The 27,843-nt window shown below is 51.6% G+C and overlaps 1 protein-coding gene across 3 annotated transcripts in view; it reads left to right on the plus strand.

Moving 5' to 3' along the window:
• Positions 1-27,843, plus strand: part of COL15A1 (collagen type XV alpha 1 chain) — a 102,634-nt gene that overhangs the window by 13,575 nt on the left and 61,216 nt on the right. For all 3 annotated transcript variants that reach the window (XM_081803262.1, XM_081803260.1, XM_081803261.1), the window contains exons 3-5: positions 22,635-23,182; positions 24,361-24,435; positions 25,983-26,063. In XM_081803262.1, the coding sequence (XP_081659388.1) occupies positions 22,635-23,182; positions 24,361-24,435; positions 25,983-26,063 (704 nt within the window). The remainder of the gene's footprint in view (positions 1-22,634; positions 23,183-24,360; positions 24,436-25,982; positions 26,064-27,843) is intronic.

The raw sequence follows: 27,843 nt of genomic DNA on the forward strand, positions 1-27,843 counted from the left end.
GATCATGACCTGAGCCAAAATCAAGAGTCAGATGCTTAACCGTTGGAGCCATCCAGGCGCCCCAGGTTTTTCATTCATTCATTTGTTCACTCATGGTTATTCATTGACTGCCTACTTGGTACAAGACAATGTGGTACGTGCTGGGCATCAAATGATGAACAAGAGAGGCATAGTTCCCACCACTCAGGGAGTCTACAATTTATGGAGGACACAGACACTGAATAAATAATTGTGCAAAAAACCCTAAGTATTTGTACGTGGTGAACAAATGTTATGAATAAGTAACAGGGAGCTCTGAAACCACAGCCCTGGCCATTCTGATCAGCACTGAGGTGTCAGGAAAGTCTCCACAAGGAGTGACATTTAAGGTGAGATGTGAGGGGTGAATCGACTTAGCCAGGAAAGGGGGTGGGGCTGGTGGGTTGGAAGGGAAATGGAATGTTCCAGATCAAGGGAGCAGAATGAAGAGAGGGTGGAAACGGCAGCCTGTAGGTGCAGGGAGTCTCAGGTGGAAAGCAGAACCTCCATCCAGGAGGTGCTTTCTCAAGCCTGGCCCTGGGTGAGCATCCTGGCTTCCTTCTGTCCTGTGGGTCTCTTGCAGTACTCATAGCCCGGGATCCATGGGCTGGGGGCCTCCAGGTCCTGCCTCCTGCCCTGCTCGTGCCTCTACTTGCTGAGAGTGAATTGCTTCAAGGAGGAGGTCTCCATAGGGTCTCCACTTCTGTGTTGCACAGGAGAAGTGCATTTAAGAGACTTGCAGCAAAATGATAGGGGAGCAGGGCTGAGTGAGAGCCACCCAGAGCCTGTCACCGCTGTCTCACAAAGAGGCCATGAATGTCACATGGGGAAAGGATTCTAAGAATTGCCCTCTGCAGTTAGACTCCAGTTAGTCTTGGCTTTGAAAAGCTTCTTCCTGTCTAGGAAACGAAGGGGTTAGACCAGCTCTCAGGCCCATCCAGATCTGATACTCTTCTTTTGATTTTTGTCCCTTTCTGGATCTCGGTAGTCAGAATGTGCATCCATAAACACAATGCAGAATTCTCTCACCAGGGAACAGAAACAAGATCTTGTGGCTAATAACTCTGGTGGAAAGCTTTTATATGTGTCTACACAGGAGAGCAACTTCTTTAGAAATGGTGGGATATGGATGATGCATTACCCCCTCTTCTCCAGGCCCTTCCTTTAGAGACCGTCTCATATTTGCTGTGCCCTTGGCTCGTGGCTGTGTGACCATGGCATGCAAAGTCATGTTGTTTATTTCCTGCATCCATTTTACTCAGAGGTTGGAGACTTGGGGTGGGGTGGGGAGTCCAGTGATGACTGGGGAATAATTAAGAACATTTTATATTAAAAGGAAAAGCACACATATATTATGGAGTAGGGTGCAAAAGTTGAGTGCTTTTAGAGTTAAAGCAGGAGGCTTTCATTAAGTCTCTAAGCTCTGGGGGCTCTTTGTCTAGACCCAGATCCTCAGGCATAGGGGTCCCCTCTCCCTGATGGTAGGATGCGTAAGTGGAGATGATGTTATATATAGATTTGAGGTCCCCAACTTGTGGGGGAGATTCAGAATCATGGCAGTGGGTGCCACAACCCACTTTTGTATAAACATTTTCTCTGTCTGCAGATATCTAATGTGCTTGTGTGCGAAAGGGGTTATTAACTTTTTGTTGTTGTTGTTGTTGACAAGAGGAAGATCATTGCTTTCCAAAGCTCTTGTACTAGAATTGTCCATTCCATGAGGGAAGGAACTTGTCTGTCTGTCACTGCTGGATCCCCAGGGCCTCGAATAGTGCCTGGCAGACAGCAGTTGCTCGGTGAATGCTGGTTGAATGAATAGATGTGTGTGTATGTGTGTGTGTTCATGGCTACAAGAAGCTTTCCCCTCTCAATCTGCATTTACCTTTCCAGGAATGAGTGTGTGGGGCAGCATTAGCATGGGAAGTTGAGTGGAATGTGAGAAATGCTGCTCATGCGTATGCATGCGGGAGACTGGCCAGTCCCACTTAAGTTCAGGGTTTCTAAGAACCTCCCTTTGGAGGCAGCCTCCTACCCAGTGTGGTCCGTGCCACATAGTGGCTCCTATGGAGAATGCACAGTTCACTGTTCATGCACCTTGGAGAGCTGGGCTCCTAGGGCGCTCTTCTGAAGGGCCCAGAGGTCCCCCAAACACCTCGCCTCCATCAAAACCCCCTGGGAACCTTGAGGACCCCGAACATGTGGGGCTTTTAGGATCATCTATTCTAGTTCTAAATTACAGACAGAAAGATGAGAGCCACACAGCTGGACTACAGAAGGCCTGGATCTGGGTCTTCTGAAGTCCAGGTGAGGGCATCGCACCACCCTGAAATTCCCCAGCGCAGCGTGACTCTAGATGCATGGTCAGTCTGTCCCACCCCCAGGGACGTGGGAAGAGAGCCGAGGGCAGGCATTCACAGATGCTGAGGTCCCTTTTGTATGTGGCAGCATGTGGTTAGAACTGAGCTTTGGAAACATCAGATGGACTTCAAATCCCAGTTCTTCCTTTTCTGAACTATGTGGCTTGGGCAGATCGCTCAGAAGAAGGGATGGTTTCCTCACCTGGATGTGGGGCGTGGGGGGTGGGTGGAGGTCCTGCCTCCAGGGCTATGTGAGGCATTCAGCAAGTAATGCTAGGGGAGGGCTTGGAGAGAGCCAGAGGCAGCAGGCCTTCAGTGGATGGGAGGTTTCCCTAAACCGTGAACCTCACGCTACTGCACAGCGGCATCCCTGGCCTCATCCATTCCTAGAGGCTGTGGATAGGGCGGCCGCCAGGCATCAGTGTTCTAAAGCCCCCGGTGGTGGTTCTGCCAAGGATGAGGAGCTCAGTTCTAGACCACACAGACCATGAAGACCGGTGAATCTCCAAGACCAGAAGTGACAGGCATGTGGTGATTATGTGGTGATTGGTGCTTGATACTATTTATGAGTGCGTGAATGGATGGATGGATAAATGAGTGAACGAACAGATGGACAGGATGTGCTTGGCACCTGACACTGCCCTGCACCACCACCCTGAGAGCTAGCTATTACCATCTGTATGGCCAGAGAAAGAAACTAAGCCTCAGAGATGTTAAAGAACTGGCCCAAGGTCACCGGCAAGTAAGTGGTAGAGCAAGGACTTGCACACAGGTCTGTCTGGCGCCAAATTCCCCGTCCTTTCCCCTGCACCTGTGGGGTGACGCTGGTCCTCCTGGGATTCCTCTGACGTCACTCTCAGTTTTGGGTTTCCAGGTGGGGCATCTCCTGCATACTCGTCTTGGAAGCTCTGACTCCTCCTCTGGTCACTGCACCCCTCTCCCTCCAGCGAACATGTGGAGACCGTACTTTCATCTAGATTAAACAAGAGTCAGCCTGTTGCAAAATATGACTTTAGGGTCACCATCTGTTCCAGCTGTTTCTGAAACTCCAGTCCCACTGCAGAGCCAAATGGGCTCCAGTGTCCAGCAGGGACCGCTCCCTGCTCTCTGCATAGTTGAGCGGGACAATCTGTAGAAAGAAGCAGTGTGGTGACAGCTGTGGGACAGATGGCTTAGGTGGTTTGTTTCCGCCTGCACATCAGCACCCAAGTCATTGTATGTGTGGACCACAGGCCCCCACCACAGGCACGAATGCATTCGTTCCCACATTGGGCCCCTACTGTGTGCCAAGCACAGGCTGAGGTGCTTCCCCATCCCACACCTTTAGGGTTTTGGGGGAGAGTGGCCTGGGGGCTAGATAGCTGTGGGAACAGGCCATCGGTGCTTGGGCGACTCCATCGTCCATCTGGGCCCTGGTTTTCTCATCTTGGAGACATTGGACTGGTGTTTCCTGAGGTCCTCCCCGGCTCTGAAGGCCTCCACCGGCCTCGGTCTGTGTGGGCCAGATTTCAGGGTGCCTGCTGAAGCCGTGAGCTCACTCTGCCTGGCCGCTTCTCTGCCCTGGCTCAGTTCACACAAACTCGTCTGTTGGGACGCCCTGGGCTGTTCCCAGGGCGGCATGACTCGCCCAGGGCATAACATGCCAAGTGCCTGGAGAGGCTGCAGGAAAGTATGTCTCCTGCTGTTGCCAGACTACCGCCTTCCCTCCGCATTCCATTTCGCCAATTCCACCCTCTCCTTGGCAAGGGAAGGTGGGGGGCTCGGCTGCCAGGGGCAGCAGCTCGGGGTGAGGTGGCGATGCCTCCTAAAATGGTCAGCAGTGGCTTTCCTCAGAAGCCTGCTGAGGCTCCCTGTGGCCTCCTGGATACATTTTGGTCTCCTTGGCTTTCAAGCCTTTCTGCAATCTGGCTCCTGGCTCCTGCGTGAAAAACTGGTGAGAGTAGAAAGAGCTGGGGAGGACCTCAGGTGACCCCTTGCAGGTCCCAACCGTCTGCTCACCAGCTCTGTGGCTTTCATCTGCAAAATGAGAGAGCAGTAGTCCCCACCTTACCAAATTCTCCTGAGATTAAGTGAGCTACTGCATGTCACTTTAATACTTCTACGTCTGTATTTCTCTGGATTTGTAAATCTTCCCTTTCTGCTCTAATGCCAGAGGTTATCTAAGGGTCCCTTGCTCCACTCCCCCAGAACCACTCACATACCTCTCGTTTTCCTTACGGTGGGTTAGCCTGTGCTCTGCTCCCTCCACCATGTTCACATGTGCAAAGCCTTTTAGTTCAGGCCACCTGTAGTGGGGCTCTGCATTGGTGTCTTGTCCCCTCTACTAGGCGGAGAGCTACTTGGGGACCAGCTACTGCATCCTCTCCATCTCCCAGAGTCTACCCCAGAGCCAAGTTTGGACCAGCTCAGCCACGGGACGCTGGTTGTAGGCTAGGCCAGAACCCTCGACTGGGACCAGGATAGAGTGAAAGGAAAGATCCTTCCAGGATCCATTCTCCCCTTGTGGCTGCACTGGGGCTGGGATAATGTAAATGATGGCTGAATTGAGGTATGTGGATAGCAACTCTTGAAGAGATTTTACTGACCAGGTGGTGTCACCCATGCCAAAAAATTCAAGAAACACCCGAGGATATGCCTCACTTAGAGAAAGACTCAGAAAGCTCCAGAATTGTTAAGTCTTTCAAGCTCCTCCCACCACTTGATGCCCCTCCCACCCAGTGCCTTATTTCCTGGGTGGGGGTGAGGGTGGGGGTAGGGGATGCAGCCAGGAGCAGGAATCTTTCCCTTCTCCCCCCAGGACCCGGAGGACTGGCCTGTCCCATCCCATCCCACTTGTCCAGTGGCCCCAGCTCATGTCTGATACCAGACAGGCTATGAGCAATTTCCCCGAGACCTCCAGCCAAACTTCAAGACCCTAACAGTATGTAAGAGAGAAGGGGAGGCATGTGTTGCTCACATCCTCCACCCAGACCCTCGTTTCAGGGAGGGGGAAGGTGGGGGCGGCTGGAATTTAATTTGAAGTCTGAGAGGCCAGTGTGTTTAAGGGAGGCACTCCCAACTCAGTCAGTGAGTGAGAGCCAAGGGCAGGAATTTTGCAGAAGACTGGTCGTTCAAAGCCCTCTTGCTTAAGGGTCAGCCAAAAGCATGGAAGACTGCAGCCCTCACAAAAGTTAACATCAAGCCTTTGTAATATTATAATAATAATATTCTATTATATCTCAACAGTGGGGATCAGTTGAGAGCTAGGCTATTAGGTGCATATTGAGCTAATTGGGATTACTATGACAACAGCTGGCATTCATTAGAATTCTTTTGATTGATGACAATTAACATGAGATATTAGGGCAAGCATGCAATCACTCTTGTCCAGAATCCACTGAGCGCATTCATTCACTCACATGTGCATTATTTGTCCATCCATCCCGTCCGTCCATCCGTCCGTCCATGCTCAGTTTTTACTTATCCCAGGCAAGGTCCCATGCTAGAGGGGTGGATGAAGTTGGAAGATACAGATATAAAGCCAGAACATGATGTCTGTACCCTGAAGGGCTCATAAGCCAGTGGGAGACACAGGCAAGTAAACAGATAATAACAGAGTAGTGAGAAATTGGAGCTTCCTGAGAAACTCACCCAGGGAGGATTTCTTGGCAAGATGGGGTGACTCATTTGTAGTCATCTAGAAGGAGTGGGCCCTGAGGCCCAGCTTCCCAGTGTGGCTGAAGTGGACTTCCCTGGATGTCTTCAGGCCCCTTAAACCGAGTGCAGGGCAAGGGGAAGGTGGGGGAGGCAAGGGAGGTAGCTGTCGCCACTCCCTGTGGAAGGCATGGGCTCCTTCTGCTCAGGACAGGCTTTCCCTGGGTACTAGCTCCCTTGGAGGCCATCAGCTTACTCCTGGCTGCAGAATCCTCACCTGACAGACCCAGGCCCTTGGGCTGGGGCTCCCAAGCCTCCCTGTATCCGCTTACCTCCAGCCTGGGGCCACTTGGCCAACTCACTCCAGGCCCTGAGGCCCTCCTGTTGTCAATCAGTGGGATCTAATCCCTCAGGGGATTTATCATTCCATTGGCCTGGCTAGGAAGTCACTCATTTGCAGCTCATCATGGCCGGCTGGGGCCCTGCCTAGGTCGATCACCTTGTGGAAGCGGCTGGAGTCCTGCCCAATCCTATGTGTGGGTCCTAGCCCTGCAGCGGACTTCTCTGCTGCTGGCTGTCTACTCACATCTCCTCTGTGGTTCCCCACCACTGGCCCTCAGTTTTGGCCTTAGGCCACAACCTTAGCCTCCACCAGCACTGTGTATGACAGGTGTCACCAACCTGAGGGTGATGGTCCAAACACAGACGGGGGCCTTTGCTGCAGAGTTCCTGATTCATTAGGTCTGGAGGAGAGCCTGAGGTTTTGTAGCTCTGGGTTCCCAGGTGATGCTGTTGCTGCTGGCCCAGGAACCACACTTGGAGAACCATGAGTGTCATGGTTAAGCAGACGGGCTATGGGGCTTGAACCCAGGCTATCTAGGTCCAGATCTTGTCTCTGTCACTTACCATCTGTGTGAACCCATGCCTCCATGCTTCAATCTCCTCATCTATAATCCGGGCTACTGTGAGCACGGAATGACCCCATCCAGGTCCCACTTGGCACAGAGTAAGCCTTCACCGAATATATGCGTTTCCTTGGCCACTGTCACAAAATACTGCAAATTGGGTGGATCCAAACAACAGAAATTTGTTCTTGTAAAGTTCTGGAGGCAAGCAGTCCAGAATCAAGGTGTTAGCAGGGCCGCACCTCCTCTGGAGGCCACAGGGGCAGATCCTTCCTGGCCTTCTTCAGCTTTTGCTGGCTGCTGGCATTCCTTGACTTGGGGTGGCCTCCCTCCAAGCTCTGCCTCCGTGTTCACAGCGTCTCCTCCCTTTTGTCTGTCTGAGCTCCCCCGTGTGTCTCTTGTAAGGACACTTGTCATTGGATTTAAGGCATACCTGGATAATCTAGGATGATCTCTTCATTTCAAGATCCTTAATTTAAATATATCTGCAAAAGACCCTTCTTCCAAATAAGGTCACGCTCACAGGTTCCGGGGACTGGGACGTGGACATATCTTTTTGGAGAGCCATCATTCCACCCACTGCGGTGAACGTGGTCATTATTATTATTGTTTAGTTGTTGTTTCTTCTAGCAGCTGCAGTTAGGCCTGACCCCAGCTTCTTGCCCTGGCGTGGCGGCAATGGGTGGGTGGATTGAGTGGGGTGCTAAACCAGTTTCCACGTTCCAGCTCCTCTGTGCGGGCCCCATGGTACTCGGGCCATTCCCAGCCTGGGGCAGGGAGTTCTGCTTCTGGAGTGACGCTGGCCACATTACAGCCTCTCTGTATGGGTTCAGATTTCACTAATCTGAGAAAAACAGCACTCTCAGCTCCCAGACACCTGTTTGGAGCCCTCTGTCCTTATAAATTGTTCCTTACACCTGAGTAGGCGGCACTTGACAAAGCATTTGCCCATTCAGAGCCGCATGTGGCCCTCTCTGCAAGCCAGGGAAGGAAGCGGTGTCACCCTATCTGCAGGTGAGAAAACTGAGACCCAAAGGGAAAGTTGCTCAGCGCTGCCTTTCACGGCAATTACAGTGGTTCAGGGGAGAGGAAGGAAAGCTTATGTCATTGATGATAATAGCAATACCCACAACCAATGTGCTCTACTAAATGTCTGTGTTTGCTAGGTCTTCCGCTCAGTATTTTATATCTGTTATCTATCTCAGGTCATTCTCAAAACTCTTTCCTGCAGTAGGTGACATTATTCCTATGTTATGGATTTAGAGCCTGAGGCTCAGAGAGGGGAAGTGTTTTGTCCAAAGTTGCACAGCTTTTAAATGCAGAGCTGGGATTTGAAGCCAGAGCTGTCTTTCTCCCCAACACCATGCTGCTTGGAGATCCTTCTCCCAGCTCTGAAAATATGTCCAGCCAGCCAAGATAAGAGATATGGCTCCCCAGTGGCCAGCAGGACTGAAGTCTGTGGCCCTCCTGGATCTGCTCAGAAGATGAAGCCCAGGAGAGACAGTCTCTGGCTGGCAGCAGAGCCCTCTTCCTGGTAGCTGGTAGGGAGAGGCTGTGTTGATCCTGAGAGCAATGGGGAGGGGCTGTCAGGGCAATGGGGATAGAGAGGCAGATGGGCACAAGATCACTGAGGGCTAAACAGGGGGTGCTCCCTGGAGTGGGGCAGCCTTGGATTGAAGTGACATTCCTGGAAAGGAGCAGATGGAGACTCAACTCACATCTGACAGATGAAGGTTTAAAGTCACCATTTTGGGGACCTGCTAGCTGTGTGCCCTTGGGCAAGTTATTTAACTGCTCCGTTCCTCTGTTCCCACATCTGTAGATTGGTAACAATAAGAGTGGGATTGTTGTGAAGAACTCAGGAGCTGTGTTGGGGCGCCTGGGTGACTCAGTTGGTTAAGTGTCTGGCTTTTGATTTCGGCTCAGGTCATCACCTCAGGGTCCTGGGATCCAGCCCCATGTAGACCTCCATGCTCAGCATGGAGTCTGCTTGAGATTCTCTCTCTCTCTCTCTCAATCTGTTCCTCCTGCACGTGCGTGCTCTCTCTCTCAAATAAAATCTTAAAAAAAAATGAAAACAACTCAGGGGCTGTGAATGAGTATCACCTTATGCAACTTCACTAGCCCAGGCCACGCTTGGACCATCTCAATCAAACTCTCTTGGAGTGAGGCATGGGCAGTAGTATTTTTGAAAAGCTCCCCAGTGATTCCGCTGGGTAGCCAGAGCTGAGAACCACCGCCATGCGGGTAAAGCACTTGCACCCAGGACACAGTGGGGGCTCAATGCACGTGAGCTATTGTTACGCAGAAATGCCCTCATACGTTCCTGAAACTGACCTTTATGGGGCACCTACCTGTGCTAGGCTCTGTGCCAAGTATCACCTGTACAGGCCAGCTGTTCATATTCATTGATCAACCGTGTCTAGCATTGCTTCTAAGGAAATGAAGTCAGTTGGGTTCATGACCCAAATCTGACATTCTGAGAAGGTTTTACTGACGAGGGGGGAAATTCAGAAAAGGTACCCACATGAGAGAAACAGAAACCCTGTGTGTAGGATGTAGGCAAAGGTCTCCAAACCCTTAAAGAGGTAGCTGGAGAAGAAGGAGTGGGCTGCAGACTCTCCGTGGGCCCCTCGGCCAGCAGCTTCCCTTGCAGCACTCCCTCATGAACATTAGTAACACGGAAGACTTTTGATGGTGGGGTTTTGGGTTAGTTGGTTGGTTTTTAGCTGCTGAACCCTTTCTTCAAATGAGGCTGTGATTGGAACAAATCACATGAATATATGAAACAAATGAAGTCTGAGTTGCTTTGGTGCAAGTGTGCGTGTGACGGTGGGTGAGTGTGTGCGAATATGTGTTAATGTGTGAGAGAGTATCCACGAATGAATGTGTGAGTGTGAGTGTATGAGCAGACGAGTGTGCGTGTGACTCCGTGAGTGTGTATAGGGGATGAGTGTGAGTGAAGGTGTCAGAGTGGGTGTATGTGTACGTGTGTGAACGTGTGTGTATGAATAGATGCATCCGTGTGTGAGTGTGCTTGTGTGTGCGCGTGAGCGTCCGTGTGGCTGTGTGTGTGTGTGTTAGGGGCCCGACGGGCAGGCTTTCTCCTCCTTCATCTGCTCCTCCGGCTGGCAGCCCCCTCCGTACACTCCCTCCCCTGAGCCCCACCCCTGGCCCTGGGGAATGCAGTTTGAAACCCTCTGGTCCAGATGTCTGCGCTGACCCTGCCTGGCCTCCGGCTATTGGTTCCTTGTCTCCATCTGGTGCCAAGCCTGGCAGTTTTCAGGAGCTGCGGGTTGCAGGGTGCCCACTCCTAGCAGGCTGCTGCATGCTCCCGTCCGGTGCCCCTCAGGTGCCCCCGACAGGCCCTGTCCCCTCCACGCTCGTTTTCTGTGAGTTTTCCTCACGGCGCCCTGAGCCGAGTCCTCCAGAGCTGCCTGCCAGGAGTGATGGCTCATTGCAGCTGATGTCATCCTCGGGATTCAAGGCCCTCATCACACTCAAAGAGTCTTTGTTCCCCAAATGGAAAAGGAAGGTCCATACGTCGAGAAGAGTTGACTAGAAAACTCTTCCCAGATGCTCCCGCCTGCCCACACCTGCCGGCCTTCACGCGGCACCTGGTACACGTGGTCCCTGTGGTGGCTGTGTACCCAGGTTTCTGGAACAAGTTTGGCAAAGACCCTCACTGCAGCAAGATGGCAGGACCCACTGCATGCTTCCTGAGGCTTGCATGTGGCTCTTGCGCCGGAGCTGATTCCTGCCTAGTCCAAGGGGTTAGAGAGAGAGAGTGTGTGTGTGTGCGCGTGTGTGCATGTGCGCACGCGCGTAGGAGGAGGTAGTGAGCAGACCTGGGTCACAGAATGAAGGAGTCATCATATATTCTCTCCAGACTAAACTCCTCAGTTCCTTAGGTGCTGGGCCGACTTATCCAATTATATTATTAATTCTTTAATGGCTAACAGTTGGAGGCTGGCTGGCGAGAGCATGGGAGTACTGCCCCCAGAGTTGGCCCAGTCGAGTTGGCTAGCACCCACGGTGGGTCCTGAGTTTTCAGACGTGTCAGCCCTCTGCCAGGCACGGTCCTCATTGTGTTGTCCATTCTCATGATGACTCTGTGAGCCAGCTTCTGTTGCTGCCCCTCCGTACAGCTCAGAGGAGTGAAGTCGGTTCCCAAGGCCATACACGGGTTTGCCTGATAGCCAAGGTCTGCCTGATAGCCAAGCCTGGGGTTGGGGAGAGGGGTAACCCTTACCTGTGGCTGCCCCCTGGGAGAGGGCATCAGACTTACCCAGGCTAGACCCTGGAAGACACTGTGGTCCCCAGGGCCAGGCAGGAGGGGCAGACCTCTGTCTTTTTAAAAGCTCCCTGGGTGACTCTGCTGTGTGAGTAGGACTGGAACCTTCACACCATGCTGTACCACCCATTCTGATTTGAATCCTGACTTTAATTGGTTATTATCCTCATAGCCTTAGAGTGGTGATGAACTTCTCCAAGCCTCAGTTTTCTAACCTGTAAAATGGGGCTAATAATATTACCTACCTCATAGAGAGTCTGTAGGAAGATGAAATGATTCATGGAAAGCTCGTTGAACCATGCCTGTCATGCAGCAAGCCCACGGTAAATCTTAGCTGCTGACGTTCTTCTTTCTTGTCTTCATTCACAGATTATCCTTGCCAGGCTCTGCCGGCACTGGGGACTGAGAGGGGTCCCCATGGTCTATGCCCAGAAGCTCATGTGTCGTCATATCAGAGAGGGAAGGGGACACACCACCAGAATGCAGAGATGAGGCTGTTTGGGTGGAGGGATGGATGGGGACTGTGGGGACACAGAGGTGTGCTGCACCCGGAGGAGTCCCAGGGGCAGCCTGGGAGGCCGTGGCTTGTAATGGGCAGAGCCCAGCGTCGAGTCTTCAGTGCTGGTTCCTGCACTGGGGCTTACAGTAGGTTGGGGCTTGATTTCCTCCTCTTTGAAAGGAGGGAATGATCATGCCTTGCCTCCCCTCTGGTGGGGGGTGCTCAGGCAAGGGGATGCTCTGGAAGCCAGAGAGGGTGCTGGGTGGGGGACGACTTCTCCTTCCTGCCGGGTGGGTGGGGTAGGCAGGCCACAGGCCCACACCTGGTCCATCGCCACCCACATCCAGGAACCTTCAAAGCCATCCTTCTCTCGGTTTAGGCCAAAGACCTGAGAGAGCAAGAGAAAGAGAGGGAGGAGAGCTCACACAGTAACTTCATTGAGCATGAAAATTCCTATGCTATATATGAAAACCGGAAAAGGGAAGGAGGCGTTCTAAGTTTACATGTAGAAAAATGCTCTTCTGTAATTCAGAAAAATGAGGTCTTTGATTGTTGCCAAGCCCAGGTCTCCTTTCTAAGTTGATCCAGGATTTTTTTTCCCCCCTGGCAGGAAAATGGTTCTTTTTCTAAGGAATGCATTGGGTGGCAGGTTTCGCTGAGAACCTCTTGCATCTTTGCTGGGTGCAGATGGATCTCATGCAGCCTGAATTCTGTTGTGTTCCTTTTCCTCAGGAAGGGAGTCAGGTAGAGCCGGGAGCCTCTGCGGGCTCCAGCCTGGGTGGGACGATCCTTCCTCGCAGGCAGAGTTGTGACATTTTCCTGGGCACAGCACTCCATGCCTCTGGCCAGGCTGTGCTGCCCAAAGACAAGGAAGTCTGTTGGGAAGGGCTGGGTTTGTCCTGCTCCCTGTTGGAGTCATTCCTTCCAGGCCTGAAGGCTGTGGACTGGAGGAACGGACGGTGAAGAGTGGTTAGAGAAACTGGAAAATAGATGGGAGATGAGAAGGATGCAGGTTTGGAGACTTGCAGACCTGGCAGGGGCCTCTGGAAACCATCATCCTGAGGCTCAGAGAAGAGAAGGGCTTGCTCAAGATCATACATTGAGCTAGTAACAGTCTGCCTCCCAGGCCGGCCCTCTCCCCCACTCCATGCTTCTGAGAGGCCATGATGCAGAAGTCAAGGCCAACTTGTGTGTGGTCCCAGAGTGCAGAGAAGGGCCCCGCCTGGTGGGTGCGAGTTAAGGGAGACTGCCTTGGTCCATCAGGAGAAAGAGGTCTGAAGCCTAAAGACTGTCCAGCAGTGGTCAGGGTTGTCATGAGAGGGACGAGCTCCCCAACAGTGGACATGTACACACAGAACCCTTGCACGTGGCCTTTTGGTGGTTATGTGGTGGAGGAAACCCCTTCTCCAGATGGTGAGCTGTACTCTTCCCTCGTAGAGCCTGTGGCTTGCTGCGCTCCCAGCTTCCTGTCTCTGTGGGGAAGGGGGAGGAAGGGAAGCCACGGGCGAGGAGGTCTGATTGATAACCTAGAGTCCTTGGGGGCCATGTCCCTGTAGCAGTATCCAAAGGGAAGGGAAAGAACAATCCTGAGAAGATGCAAGAATGTCTCCCTCCCAGGCAGGATGGCCTGAGAAGGAGCAAGAGGAGGGACCCTTGGTTCTCTGAGGCTCCCCAGTTTATGCTGCTGGAGCAAAAGAGGTATTGGGGAACTCCTTTCTCCCCAGAGCCTGAGTGCAGAGGGGCCCTGCTGGGGCTCCCAGGGTAGTCACCCCTACTTTACCTGCACTCCCTTAGCCTACTGGCTCCAGCCCCAGGCCACAACAACACGGGGTCCTCTGGATCCCCTGAGCCCTGTCTCCAGTGAAATACACCAACCAGCTTGAAGGAATCCTGTGTCCCTATTTAAGCTGATGAAAGTGTCCTGTGGGTCCTCACAGTCACAGGTGGGCATGAGAGATGTGGGGGGCACCTTTTGCTTTCCCAGGCAGCCAGCACAGGGAAAAGTGAGAAGGATAGGAGGTAGGCATCTAAGTTCTAGGCCTGGCTTGGCCACATCAACCTGCATGACCTCAGGCCTGCTCTCTTGGGACCCACCCAGACCTCTGGCTCTGGTTCTGTTGTTGCGATCCCCGTGCTCCCAGTTTCCCCAGGCACAGGCATTGTCCCTCCTAACTGCAGCCTGGGAAGACTTCCTTGGGTTTCACGGAGGCGCAGTTCTCCCTGTGGCCACCGGGGGCCGCTGCCATGCACCATCCTTGGGTGTCCTCAGCCTCCCTCCCTGTCTGGCTTCTCTGCAGCCCTAGTTGACCTAGAGCCAGAGGAACGCTCCTTGGCTCCTTCCGGCCTTAAATGCTAACAAGCGCGAGCGCTGGGCGCAGGTCCCAGATGATCATCTGTGAGATGGAGCTTTGCGAAGCCAAATACAGTTCCCTAGGGAGGCAAGGCTCCAAAGCCCAGACTAGCCCTAGGCACTGCCTCAGCACCCCACAGATGGAAGGGCTGAACCAGCCCATTACATAGAAGGAGAAACCGAGGCTTGCCTGGGGAAGAGAGATGCCAGATGTCCCGGAGTCTGTGGCTGCGAAGAGGAGAGGGAAGGATTCCTGTGCTTCACCTCCTCTGGCCAGGTTGCAGTCGTCTTTGTGGAAGAAAACCTGAACCCTGTCCTGTTTGTTTCTTCATCGCTAGGAATCTGCCCTGGTTTCCATGGAAACTGGCTTTGGACCCCTGGGAGGAAAGTTGCACCCTGCAGTGACTGACTGTTCAGATTTTCCTCTGCCTGGTCCATCTCTAAAGCCGTCTGATGCCTCCACCCCATGTCCTCTGGAGGGGCCGCCCAGAGCTCTGCTTAGGAGCCTGAGCCAAAGACTTGAGGCACAGGGGCCTCTATCTGTCCCCCTTTCATCAGGCCATGGCACCGAGTGCCTGCTCTGTGCCCAGTCCTGATTTGAGTATTTAGAGGGATTGATGCTGTGGTTCTGTGTATAGGGTGGAAGGAGGGCCCTGGTGTCTATGAGTGCAGCTGAGCAAGGGCAGGAAGTGGGTGGGGCTCTTCTTAGATGATTCAGCTCTGAGAAGACAGGAATCGAAGGAACAGCTTGAGCAGAGACAGAGATGGGGGTGGGGGGCGAATGAAGAGATGAAGCAGAGGGTGTCTACTCTGGAATTTTGATTTGATCCTGTGGGCACTAGGGAGCCATGGAAGGCTTTGGAGCTTGTAAGTAGCATGAATGGATAACTGCTAACCAAGACACCTAGATCATGAGCTTCTTGAGCACCTGCATTCTAGATTCATCATCATATCCCCAGTGGCGCACAGTCAGAATGTGGGGGCTTTATAAATGTTATCAATTCACGGATTGGAAAAATGGGTTGAGAAATCCCCACTGGAGATGAAGCTATTGTTATGCATTAATGAAGTGAGAGATGAAGACTGAAGTCAGAGTCAGCCCCAGGAGGTATTTGGAAGGCAGTGAAGACACCTAGAGGATGTCTATATGGCTATGGCTCTGAGAGTCCATCTCATCTAACACCTTGATATGCACATGGGAAAACTGAGCTCAGGGATGGAGAACAGCTTGCCCAAGGGCACAGATGGAGTCAGTGGCAGAGCTGGGACTCAAATGGAGAGTTGTATCCCTCCCTGGGCATCTCTCATGGCCCCATGTCTGTGTTCATGCCTGGAGGGCTCCCTGGGCCCGTGGACCTAACATCGTGGCTATGGGAGGGAGCTTGGATCTCCAGGTGATGGATGAGCATGCAGTGAGATCCTTGTTAGATGTGGAGCCTGAGCCTGATCTCACTCACCTTCACCAGGGCCTCAGATTCTGAGCCTGGCACTTCCTGTGTGCTAAGCATTTTAGATGTATTATTTCACTCAAGTTACACAGCTGTCCTATGAGAATAGGTATTAATTTCTGTGGAGAAGTGTGGGCCCTCCCACGAAGGGCCCCAAGGTTCCTGAGGCCAGAGAGTTCCAGAGTTCCAGGATCAGACCCTGTCAGACTGCCCTCTCCGATCTTGCCCCCCCCACCGATGGTGGGATGTGTTCCCACCAGCTGTGATCCCCACCCTCCCACTTCCCACCCAGCATAGAGCCATCCCAGGACAAGCCTATGGACCAAGTTGCTGGGCCTGTTTGTCTTGGCTCCCTGGCTTCTCTCCCCTCCCTGGTGGCTGCCTGAGCAGGTGGCCCTCCTGCAAAAGCCAAGGGGAAATGAGCCAGCAGGCCCGGGTGCAACCCTGAGTGTGGGTCACTCCAGGCCAGGGGTTGCTCACCACCACACCGTGCCACGGGACAGTATGTTTGAAGGGAGGTAGGGGTTGCTGAGAGCAGAGCTGGGTTGACTTGGGCTTCCTGCAGATTGTAGCTTGGCTCCCTCTGTGGCCAACCCAGTGGAAACAAGGCCTGTGGCCAGGCTCCTGCGCCCTTGTCTTCCCTCACACAGCTGGGACCTGGGCAGCAGGAGGGCAGGGGGCAGTTAGGGAGGGTCCTCTTTGCAGGCTTGGCTTTTTGCTAAGCTTATACCTTTCAGTCAACTAGAATACCAGTCACTACCATTTGCTGAGCATTGGCACTTCCCACCCTTCGTTTCATTTGCTCCCCACATGTGAGGTGGGCTGAATGTCCCCACATCCCTGCTAAGTCATCCACCCAAAGGCTGCCCACGTGGTAAATGGCAAAGTCTGGATCCGAACCCAGTTCTGCCCAATGCCAAGAATTCTCCTCTGCAGGTGGCTTCCTCTGCCCACTCTCCAGATGGCCAACCCACCACCAGTGCCCGGAGGGGCTGGGACAGCAGGGCCGAATCACACCTCCCCTCTGTTCATCCTTGCCCTCTGCTCGTCTGCCGCTTCCCAGCTGTGGCTTATAGTCACAGAACTTCCTGACCACTCATTTTCCTAGCTATAAAACGAGGAGGTTGGATAGACTTGTGATTTTTTTTTTTTTTAAAGCAGGATTCTCTGGGGACGACAGGATTCCCAGCATTGCCACGTGGGAGCCCGGGCTGTACCGGCCATGGCAACGCTGTGCTGGTTTAAGCAGGTTTCCTGGCCTCTCTGCCTCTGCCCCCAGGTCCTCTGAACCCTCACCTGTCCCTGAAACCATGGGGACGCCACTTGGAAATAAGCCGCTGGCTGGATGAGAGCTCGGTCCGTTTACTCTCCTTCGAAGGGCACATTCTCCAAAGCTGGCGGGGCTCACCAGAAAGGGGCTTCCTTTCTTCTTGGGAGGGGGGAGATTGGACCAGGAGGAAGAACTTCACTTGGAATCAGGGAAGAAGAAAGCAGGGCTGTCAGCAGGGGGCTGTTGGTTTGGTTGTGTTTTTATCTTTAAACCTGGAGGGGAGAAAAGAAATCCCAGTGGGGTGTTGGCTTTTATTTCTGTTTCTTTCCTTTTCACTCTTTCTCTCCCCTTTCTTTCTATACAGAGACAGGCCATATCTGAGTGAGGACAAACAAGGAGAGCAGGGTTTATAATTTCTAAAAGGGGATGGAAGGAGTTAATGTCTTTAAAATATGTAAATGTCTATTTCACACCATGTATATGGTATAAAATTTCAAAAAGTACAAAAGAGTGTCTAGAGAAAAGAAAGTCTCATGTTCCCCACCCACTGGCTTCCTTCCCTGGAGACAATCTCTAGTCCCAGTTTCTTGTGTATCTTTCTAGAGATAATCTAATATATATTTTAAAATATATATATTTATATATGAAATATGTATTAATCTATGTATTTCTAACTGATATTGATTCTGTTCTGCATGCTTTTTTGGGGTCTGTTTTTACTTAATACATCTTATTGATTGTTTCCTATTAGTACCTGAGGAATCACTCTTTTTAAAGGCTTCATGGTATATCAAAACTGATCATTTATTTAACCATTCCCAGAGATGGACAGTTAGATACATTTTCAACAATGCTGCAGTGAAAATTCTTGTACATGCTTTGTATTTCACATATGTAACTTTATCTGTTAAAGAATCCATAGAAGTAGAATTCCTAGATCAAAGAGCCCATGTATACTTGTAATTTGATAACTATTGTCAAAGAGCCTCCCACAGACAATACACCAGTGTGTGGTCCCACCAGCAACACATGAGACAGCATACTGTCCAACATTCTGATGTGTGCCAATCTGAGAGGGGAAAATGGTATCACAGCCTTAGCTTGTATTTCTCTCCTGAGTGAGGTGGAGTATCTTTTCACGTGTTTAAGAGCCATTTTAATTTTTTTTTTTTTTTTACGGTTTTTCCCTGTTCTTCTCCCATTTTTCCATGGGGCTGTTGCTCACCTGTTTTGTATGTAAGGTAACTAGTTTGTTGTCTGTGATGTATGTAGCAAATATTTTTGTCCAGTTTGGGATTTTATTTGACACCAGTTTGGGAATTTTTGTTGCTATGCAGAACTGGAAGAATTTCGGTGCAGTTAAATTTAACCAGATTTATCAACCTTTTCATGTATGCCTTCTGGGGTTTCTCATACTTAAAATTAATTCCTGTTTTAATGCAAGCTGCAAACTGGAGAGGAAAAGCATTGGATGGAGAATCAGCTCTGATTCTCTGAGTGGGGTGAGATGGGGTGGGCGACAGAGGGGAGCGCACTCACTGTGGAGAGGGGAGCACACTCACGTGGAGAGGGGAGGACCTGCCCCAGCAGGGGGCTCTCCAGGACCTGCGTCAGGGCTTGCTGGGGAGCAGGTTGTGCAGCTGGGTCCGGACCACAAGGGCTTCTCAAGCCAGGAGGCAGCAGCCGCCCCCCACCCCCATGCTGACTGCAGACCCAGGGCCCTGGGCTGGGCGGCCATAGGCTACTCAGCAGAGTGCCAACGTGATCAGATTTACGCTTTTGTTGAGGATGGGTAATTGTTTTCGTAAAATGTTGTGAAATACTTTCCATGACATGTTTTATAAGCAATACTACAATGAATATTTGTAAATATTGCTTAGTTTCAGAAGTAAACATTATCGCTATAGTTGAAAAGCCCCACAGACTGCTCCCATGGCTCATCTCCCTGCCTCCCCCGAAGGTTGGTAGGAATATGCTGCAGGTGGGCACAGCGGCATCTGAAATGTTCTTACCACCAAAAAAGAAATGATAGTTATGTGATGTTGATGGAGGTGTTAGCTAAAGCTGTGGTGGTAATCATATTGCAATATAGCAGTAGATCAGATCAACACATTGTATATCTTAAACTTATACAATGTTATATATCACTTATATCCCAATTTAAAAAAAGTCGGCTCGGGTGCTTCGGAGGACACTGTAGCAGCGTTCAGTGAATTTGCAGGCGTATAGCCCCACAGCATCCAATCATTGCCCCCCACCCCCAGGTAAGCACCAGGAGATGTGTGTAAGAAGTCCACAGCAGTAGTGTTTTAATAGTCAGGAAAACCTCCCTTCCCACCAACAGAAAAGTGAGCCACTCTGTATGGCTTATTGATGCGGTAGAGTACTGTTGTGAAAGTATAATGGCATGACGCATGCCAGAGTCGCATGCGTCAACAAAGGTCAACCTTCAAAATACAATGTCGAGGGCGCCTGGGTGGCTCAGTTAGTTGAGCGACTGCCTTCGGCTCAGGTCATGATCCTGGAGTCCCCGGATCGAGTCCCGCATCGGGCTCCCTGCTCGGCAGGGAGTCTGCTTCTCCCTCTGACCCTCCCCCCTCTCATGTGTTCTCTCTCATTCTCTCTCTCTCAAATAAATAAATAAAATCTTAAAACAAAACAAAACAAAATACAATGTCGAGTGGGAAAAAAAGAATGTCGGAGGAGTCCACGGAACATACCAACGCTGACATGAGGTGTAGAGACATGCACGGGAGTATGCACACCGCTTGCCTCAGAGAGGCTGCCCTTGGGGCGTGGCCAGGGGAACGGGTCTGGAGAGTGGCCCAGAGCTGAATCAGTACTTTCTCCAGCAGAGGGGTGGACACATGCGTGTTCGTCATCATGTTCTTCAGAAATTATTTTAACAATATATTCTATTTAACCCAGTATTTCCCCAAATTATCATTTCCTCATGTAATCCATAGACACATGGTTAATGAGGTATCTTACATTCCTTTGTCCAAATGAAGTCTTTGAAATCCAGTTCGTATGGTACACTTGCGGCCCAGCTCAGTTGGGACAACCCACGTTTCAAGTGCTCAACAGCCACGCGTGGCTCATGGCTACCGTGCTGGACAATGTGGGGCAAACACATCTCTGGTAGACATTGTATCGGGGCCCTCTGAGATTCCTTTCAGAACCTGAACGTCGAAGATGATGATGATGATTTCCACCATGATTGAGCAAGTGCCGCACCTCAGACTCTTTCATTTAATCCTCTCATTTACTCCTTTTTAAAATCATGGGTCAAGATATAAATACATAAAATCGACCATTTTAACATTTAATATGTGTTTCCTATTATCATTTATGCTTTTTGGTAGTTCCTAAATATTTCATACTAATTTTGTGACACACACAAACGCACACAACAGGCTAGCTGCTGATGTTGTGCAGTCTTCTCTGTGGGTGCTGGGGGAGGGGCACTGGAGTCAGGGCATCTCTCTCTCTCTCTCTCCCTCTCATCCTCCAGGGAAGTTTGAGTTCCTGGGCCACCCAGAACTCAGTTGCACCCTCGTGCTGCTGAAGAGTCATTAGCATGGCAGGCTGACTAGGTTGAGCTCCCCTCAGAACCCCTGGGAGGGAGCCCCCATCTTAAGAGACTGAGGCAGTGAACCAACCTGAGGTCAGACCAGTCATGGCTTGAAAACATCTGCCATTTACCGTGTCACCTCAGGGAGTCACTCCATCTTCCCGAGCCTTGGTTCTTCATCTGTAGGATGGGAGAATGGCAGTTAATCCCGGGCTGCAGTGAGGATGAAGTAAAATCACGTATGAAAAACCCGGTCATTTTTATTCTATGTGGGGAGCTCAGGGGACACAGAGGCAGGGTGTCCAGGCCCCCATCTTGGCCTCCCTCTCCTTGTCAGCACAGTGTGGTCGGAAACCCCTGTCCATCAACCTTTTGGGCTTGTTGAGTGGATGTAATCAAAGGAAAGAGTAGTGAACGGTTATTGCATTACCACCGTATTTACCAGGGTTACATGGATGGTCTCCTTTAATCATTTTCGTGGGGCCCATAGCACGGAGGAGACACAGCCTTGGAGCAGTGAAATGACTCACTGGCTAATTAATTGTCCAGTCAGACAGGGACAAGTTGGTAAACTAAAAGGCAGCCTCGATTTGTCAGATGGGGCTTTACCTGCAGTGCCCTTGAATGGCTTGCGTTTTCTCTGGACACAAACCCAAGTCCCCTGTGGTCACTCAGACTCTCAGGGTCATCTGGCCTTTGGCCATAGTCCAGGTAGTCACCAGATGTCTGCTCTGCTCCTTGGTCTCTGGGGAAGGACCCTGCTCAATTCTGACCCTCACTCACTCCAGCCCTCCTCATTGGACTGAATCCTCAGTATCTGGCTTCACTTCTGAGGCCAAGGTGTCCTGAGGGTCCATTGTCCTGCCTGCAGGGGTCCTGTCCACCTGTCCCCAACACCTGCCTTCCTGTCTCACTGCTGGCATCCTGGGCATCTCCTCAGGAATGGGTTCCCATCACTGCAAGCCAGCCCAAAGCCTGCTCCCAGGGTACCAGGGTTGGGCGGATCGAGGCTCCCGAGCCTGGGGGCCTTTCCAGGCCAGCACAATGGAGCCCTAGGATTTCAGCCAGATAAGAGCTCAGACTCTGGGGTCAGATGCTCTGGCTTTGAACCAGGGCAAATTACTTAACTTCTCCCTGAAGTAAAATGAGGCTAAGGGTACAGAGTTGTGAGGATTAGATAAGCTAATGTATGTGAAGAGTTTAGAGCAGGGCCCCACACAGAAGAACTCAGGGAATGTCCATAATGATGATGATGATGTGAATTTCAACTGCCCTGAGGTCTGGGAACACTTCACCTTGTCCCAGTTTTTCCCCATACCCTGAGGCACTTCAACAGTAGACCTCATTCAAAACAAACAAAACAAACCTACCCAGTTTTATAGAAAGAAATGAGGAACAATCTGTAAGTTGATGGGAGAACCTTATATAGTCTGCGAATATTCTAGGACATACTTAAAAATGTTTCCAAACTGCAGGTCAGGACTTTTTAGTGGGTAATGAAATCAATTTAGTAGGTCGTTGCCAGCATGCTTTTAAAGATTCTATGCATTTATTTGAGGGGAGTGGACAGAGGCAGAGAGAGAGGGAGAGAATCCTAAGCAGACTCCCCGCTGAGCATGGAGCCCAACGCAGGGCTCAGTCTCATGATGCTGAGATCATGACCTGAGCCAAAACCAAGAGTCTGACGCTTAACTGACTGAGCCACCCAGGCACCCCCTCCAGCATGCTTTTAATAAAATAAAAGAGGAAAAGAGGGGGTGCCTGGGTGGCTCAGTCGTTAAGTGTCTGCCTTCGGCTTGGGTCATGATCCCAGGGTTCTGGGATCGAGCCCCGCATCGGGCTCTCTGCTTGGCAGAGGGCCTGCTTCTCCCTCTCCCACTCCCCCTGTTTGTGTTCCCTCTCTTGCTGTGTCTCTCTCTGTCAAATAAATAAATAAAATCTTTAAAAAATTATAAAAAAATTAAAAAATTTAAAAAAAAAAAGAGGAAAAGAATCCCCAAAAGGAGAATATCAGAGTGCCTGGTGAGTATTGAAAGCAAATAATGTTTTATGAAACATTGTTTTGATGTTACAGATACGTGTTTATTGAAACGGGCCTATTGGGTTGCAATATAAATTCATTTCTTATTGTGGGTCATTGTCAAAAAAGTTTGAGAACTAGTAATTAAGGAACTACGGTGGGGTTTCTGAGGAATCCCATTTCACTTGGAACTTTTTCTTTCTTCCCCATTTCCAAGCACAGTAGAATATATGTGTGAGCCATGGCCTCTGTCTCCCTCCCTGCAGATTTGGCTTCCCAGGGCCACCTGGACCTCACGGAGCTCATCGGTGTCCCGCTGCCCTCATCTGTGTCCTTTGTCACGGGCTATGGTGGCTTCCCAGCCTACAGCTTCGGGCCTGGTGCCAACGTTGGCCGCCCGGCCAGGACCCTCATCCCACCCACCTTCTTCAGGGACTTTGCCATCAGCGTCACGGTGAAGCCCAGCAGTGACAGAGGCGGCGTGCTCTTTGCCATCACCGATGCCTTCCAGAAGATCATCTACCTGGGCCTGCGGCTCTCGGGCGTGGAGGATGGCCGCCAGCGGGTCATCCTCTACTACACGGAGCCAGGCTCCCACGTGTCTCACGAGGCTGCTGCCTTCCCGGTGCCCGTGATGACCCACAGGTGGATCCGCTTTGCGGTGGTCGTCCAGGGCGAGGAGGTGATCCTCCTCGTGGACTGCGAGGAGCACAGCCACGTCCCCTTCCAGCGGTCCTCCTGGCCCTTGGCTTTCGAGCCCAGTGCAGGAATCTTTGTGGGCAATGCAGGAGCAACGGGGCTGGATAGATTCACCGTGAGTCCAAGCCCTGCAGATCAGGGAGGCCCCTGGATGCTGGGCAACCAACCCAAGCAACTATTCTCATTATTTTGTTCTTAGAGCCTCAGAGAGGCGTGTGTGTGCGGCGGGAAGAGCTCTACTCCTGGGGCCCAAAACCTAGATTCCAGTCCTGTTTTCAGTTTAGCCTGATGACGTTAGAACATGGATTCTCTGATCCTCTCTGGGTCTTCTTATCTGTACGCAATGATAAGCAAACCTACGCCGTGGAGTGGTAGAGTCAAGTGGGATGGCCTGAGTGAAAGCTCTTTGTGCATTTTAAGACATTATAAAAGGAGGAAGGTTTATTATTTCTTCAGCAATTTTTTTACCTTTGGAGAGGAGTGCCAGGTGCATTTAAGTAATTTCTGCAAAGGTGGAGGCGGCTAGAAGGCCAGAGGGAGAAGTAGCTTCTCTCTCTCCTTTTGGACAACGTGCCCTGAAAAAATAGCAGAAAATTAACTCTCCCATCAAAACAGGCTTTTAGGAATAAGCCATTCTAAGAAAATCCCTAAGTTACTGTAGTTACGCATCTAGTCAGCACACATACTTAACTGATACCTTAGCTAACTGATACAAGATGGTACCGGGGGAAGAGTTTGGGTTTACTCTTAGTACAGCGGGAGACAATGAGTGAATCTGAAGAAGTTAAAATCCAGTTACAATTTTTCCACACTCACTTTGGGAGCATCATGGAGAACGAACTGTCAGGGGTGGATAGAGGAGGCGGGAGTGGAGGCAGGGAGGCTGGCTGGCCACTCCTCTTCACATGAGGCCTGCCAGCCAAGGAGCTTCGAGCTACAGGGGAAAGACACTTTCTGGGAGAGGGGAGACAGGCATCTTAGGGTACCCACTTACAGGCTGGGGACCTGGGACCAGTTAGGAAGCTGCTGTGAGTCTGTGCTTTGAACACAGTATTCCCCAGGGGCTTCTCCAGCTAGTGGAGCTCATATTACATTGGCCCAAGGAGGGCCCTGTAAATGAGAGCAGGCCAAGAGGTGGCTTGTTCCCTTGTCATGGCTCCAGGCAGCACATTTCTCACACCTGTCCTCTCTCTTGGTGGCCTGTTCTCCGTTCCAAGGACAATCATGCTTGCCACTTGTGGTCATGCTGTGGGCGAGCAAGTGGTGGCTTCTGACCCTGTGCTCTTCCCCCAGGGCTCCATACAGCAGCTCACCATCCACCCTGACCCCAGGATCCCCGAGGAGATGTGTGAAGCCGAAGGATCCTCGGTGAGCCCCCATCTCCCCTGCCCCCGCCCCCAGCCGCCAATCGGCCCGGGACGGCTGGACGCCCAGGCAATTCCTCTTTCCCGACGTCATGGAGTCTCTAAAATCTCTCAACTTGTCAAGCGCTGCCTCAAGTCCTATTTTGGGCTTTTGGGCTTTATTTATTATTTTTTTTGAGAGCTTCAGCCATCTCTTTTGTAGGGGCGTGGGGGGTTGGGGGTGGGTTGCGTTTCTTCTAAGGTGTTAGGTTCTTCCGTGGCTGTGGCAGTCCGTGGCCTGGTTTCCAGACTTCCTGCCAAGAAAGGGTGTCAGGATTCTGAAATCAAAGTTAAAACTCTAAGGCATGAGTGAAAATTCCTATAAAAATGAACCTAAATTTAGCTTTTATGCTTGGCAAATGAATCTGTTCCTAAGTTGGGGATGGAGTGGCAGGCAGGGAAGAAAGATGGGTCCTTCCATGCCCCCCCCTCCCCTTCTGCCTCCCTCCCTGCCCCCAGGATCTACGGATCTACTGAGTCCCTGCTAGGTGACAGTCCTGGGGGATGCTGGAAATAATGAGACACATTGGCAACTGTCTCTGTCCTCAAGCTGCTCACACACACTTACACGCCCAGAGGCAGTGACAGAGCTAGTGGTGACTGGAACCCGGGAGGTCCTCAAACCCAAGCTCTCTGGGTTGGGTGGGGGACATGAAGGTGAAAGAAGAGGAACCAGAGTAGGCAAGGGAGGAGCTGATACCTGACCAGTGACAAGCAAGTATCAGCTAGATGAGGGAGAAAAGGCGTTTCAGGCAGATGCCTTAGCTTGATGCAAAAAGTCAGAGGGGAGCACAACGTGCCATATTCCTAGAGCTTCTGTTTCTCTTTGGGGGGGGCGGGTATCAACCCCAAAGCAAAGCATAAGTTGATTTCATTCATTTAGAAAAAAATGCTTCCTGTTTAGTGGGAGAGCCCTTCAGAGGTGGAATTTGGCTCTGTAAGAATGTTTGCCCTCCCTGAGGCCATGATCCTGGCCTGACGTTCCTATGAAGCTGGGAGGAGGGAAACCTTCTGTATATTCATACCCTTCTTTCTGCAGTGTTGTTAGGACTGGAAAGGTAGAAGCTGCCCAAGAGTCCAAGAGTAAGGTATTATTTAGAAAATGATGGCCCCCAGGCTCTCTGGCTGACATCAGACGACTCATTATGAAGATAAGGTAGCAATAGGAAGACATTCTCCAAATGTCATGGTTCTCCAACGTTCATTCGGTGGATAGCCATGCAAATGGGAGTACCTCTGGCAGAGATTGAAGGGACCTGGACATAATGAAAGTGGGTATGTTAGAGAGACTGTATATTGACTGTAGTTTCTCATCTGCGTGAGCAATAAAATATGGAATGAACAGTGAAAAGAATAGCCACTGTGCTCTCTCTCAGTTCCTCTCTCTGGCTCTGTCCATCTCTTTCTCTCTTACACACGCACACACATACACACACACACACACATGCAGTTTCTCCAAAGGAGTGACCGTCTGTGACTTCTCCTCTCCCGGCATGATTTGTCTCCACACAGGCTTCAGGAGAAGCCAGCGGGCTTCTGGAGGCAGAGGGCGTCGCTGAGATCTTGGAAGCTGTCAGCTACACTCAAGCGCCGGTGAGTCCTTCTTCTCCGGCAGAAGCGCCGGACCTCTTGGCCAGCTTTTAGGGGCCCAGAGTCAATGCAGCGTGCCTGGGCCTGACATCTCTGTTCTTAGATCTGTGGCTTCAATTGTGGGCTCACCTGGGGAGGTCAGGAAAGTCCTGGCCAAAGGCATTTGGCCACAGCCCCGGTGCTCTGGAATGCCCGTTATCTCTGGGCCACCTTGTGCCGTGGCCGCAAGAGGACTGTCCAAAGGCAAACATTGTGCTGTCCTGCCTCCCGGCTCTGTGAGCTTAGGTAGCGTACTCAGCTTCTCTGAGCCTCAGCTCCTCTTCCTGCTAATCAGAGTCCTGTCTCAAGGACATGTTGGGAGGGTCAGATGAAGCAGTGCAGGGTCAGGGCCTGGTGTCTGGCACGAGGGAAGTGACCTTGAATGCTGGCTGGTGTCACATTTGCTCCGGGCTCTGGGCTCTGAGAAAGAAGGCAGGGCCCTCTCCTGGGAGATGCAGAGTTTTCCCAGGAGCTCCCTTCTGGCCCCATGAGAAAGGCGGCCATCCTCACAGTGATGGGGGCCTCCTCCCTCCTGGGAATGTACTCTGTGGCCCAGACAAGGAAGTGGTTTTGAAGCACTGAGTCAGACTGTGGGGACGGCTGGAGCCCATTTTTAATGAAAACAGCCAGCAGTGTCTGAGTCATTGAACGCAGAAGCCCAGCAATCTCCTTGACTGGTCTAGTACATTCTATAGACTCATCTCTGATAAAAGAAAGCAAGGGAATAAGGCAGAGGCTATAGATTATAGACCTCTGGTGACAGAGGTTTGGGTGGGGCAGAATAGAACTGTAGTCTGTTAGTGCAGGGGGTGGTGCTTAAAGTTACCCTCTTTCTGTACAGATGTATATGGAAAACTGCCCTTTGTACAGATGGGCAAACTGAGGCCCAGACAGGGGGGGACAAGATTGGCCCTTGGGTGCCTGGACAGAGCTGAGGCTCGAGCATGGGCCCCCTGATGCCTCATCCAGGGGTCAGGCTACAGCCCTGTGCTTCTGGCCTGGGCGGTGTTGCAGAGGTTCATCCCTAGGATCACAGCCAATTCTAGGGCAGCTGAGATGGAAGAGGCAAGGGTCCAAGGTGGTCTGGGCGGTGATGGGGATGGTGGCTGCTCTGGGGAGTGTTGTAACCCTGTGTGCCACAGCTCTGGGCCCCCCCGTTGGCGTGTCCAGGGCACCTGCAGCAGGGCACAGAGCAGTGGTCCCTTGGGCCTTCTAGCCTGATGCGGTCCCCCAGTGTACCAGTTCACAGCTAGGCTTGAGTCCAGCTCAGGCAGAGATGCCAGTAACACATGGTGGCCTCGCAAGAGGGACGGGAAAGGGGAGTGAGGTTTGAGAGCGTGAGATGATCATGGCGGCAGGGACTGGTCAGGGAGGACTTTCTGGTGGAGGAGGCATTGAAGCTGGGCAGCTCTGGACAGGGGTCGAGAAAGGCAGGGGATGGAAGAGGACCAACATTTCTCGATACCCGCTGTGGGCCTGGTGCTTATGTATACGTGACTTGATTTAACCCTTGCAACAGCCTCGCACGGGAGGTGGCGGCAGATGCTCAGGGAACAGGGTGGCTTTGCCAGGGCCAGGCAGTGGTGACGTCAGGACCTCAGGCCGCAGTGCCGCAGGTGCGGGGCAGGTGCACGAGGACGCTGCAGCCGGGAGGAAGTAAGGAATACATCCCTCCAGGATCTGGAGAAGAGAAAAGACATTTGAGGGACTCAGTGGTCCCTGGGGCCTCCCCGAACACTTTCCT

The sequence above is a fragment of the Leptonychotes weddellii genome, chromosome 14, assembly GCF_054177405.1.
Source record: "Leptonychotes weddellii isolate Sample4059 chromosome 14, ASM5417740v2, whole genome shotgun sequence".
Classification (NCBI taxonomy): Eukaryota; Metazoa; Chordata; class Mammalia; order Carnivora; family Phocidae; genus Leptonychotes; species Leptonychotes weddellii.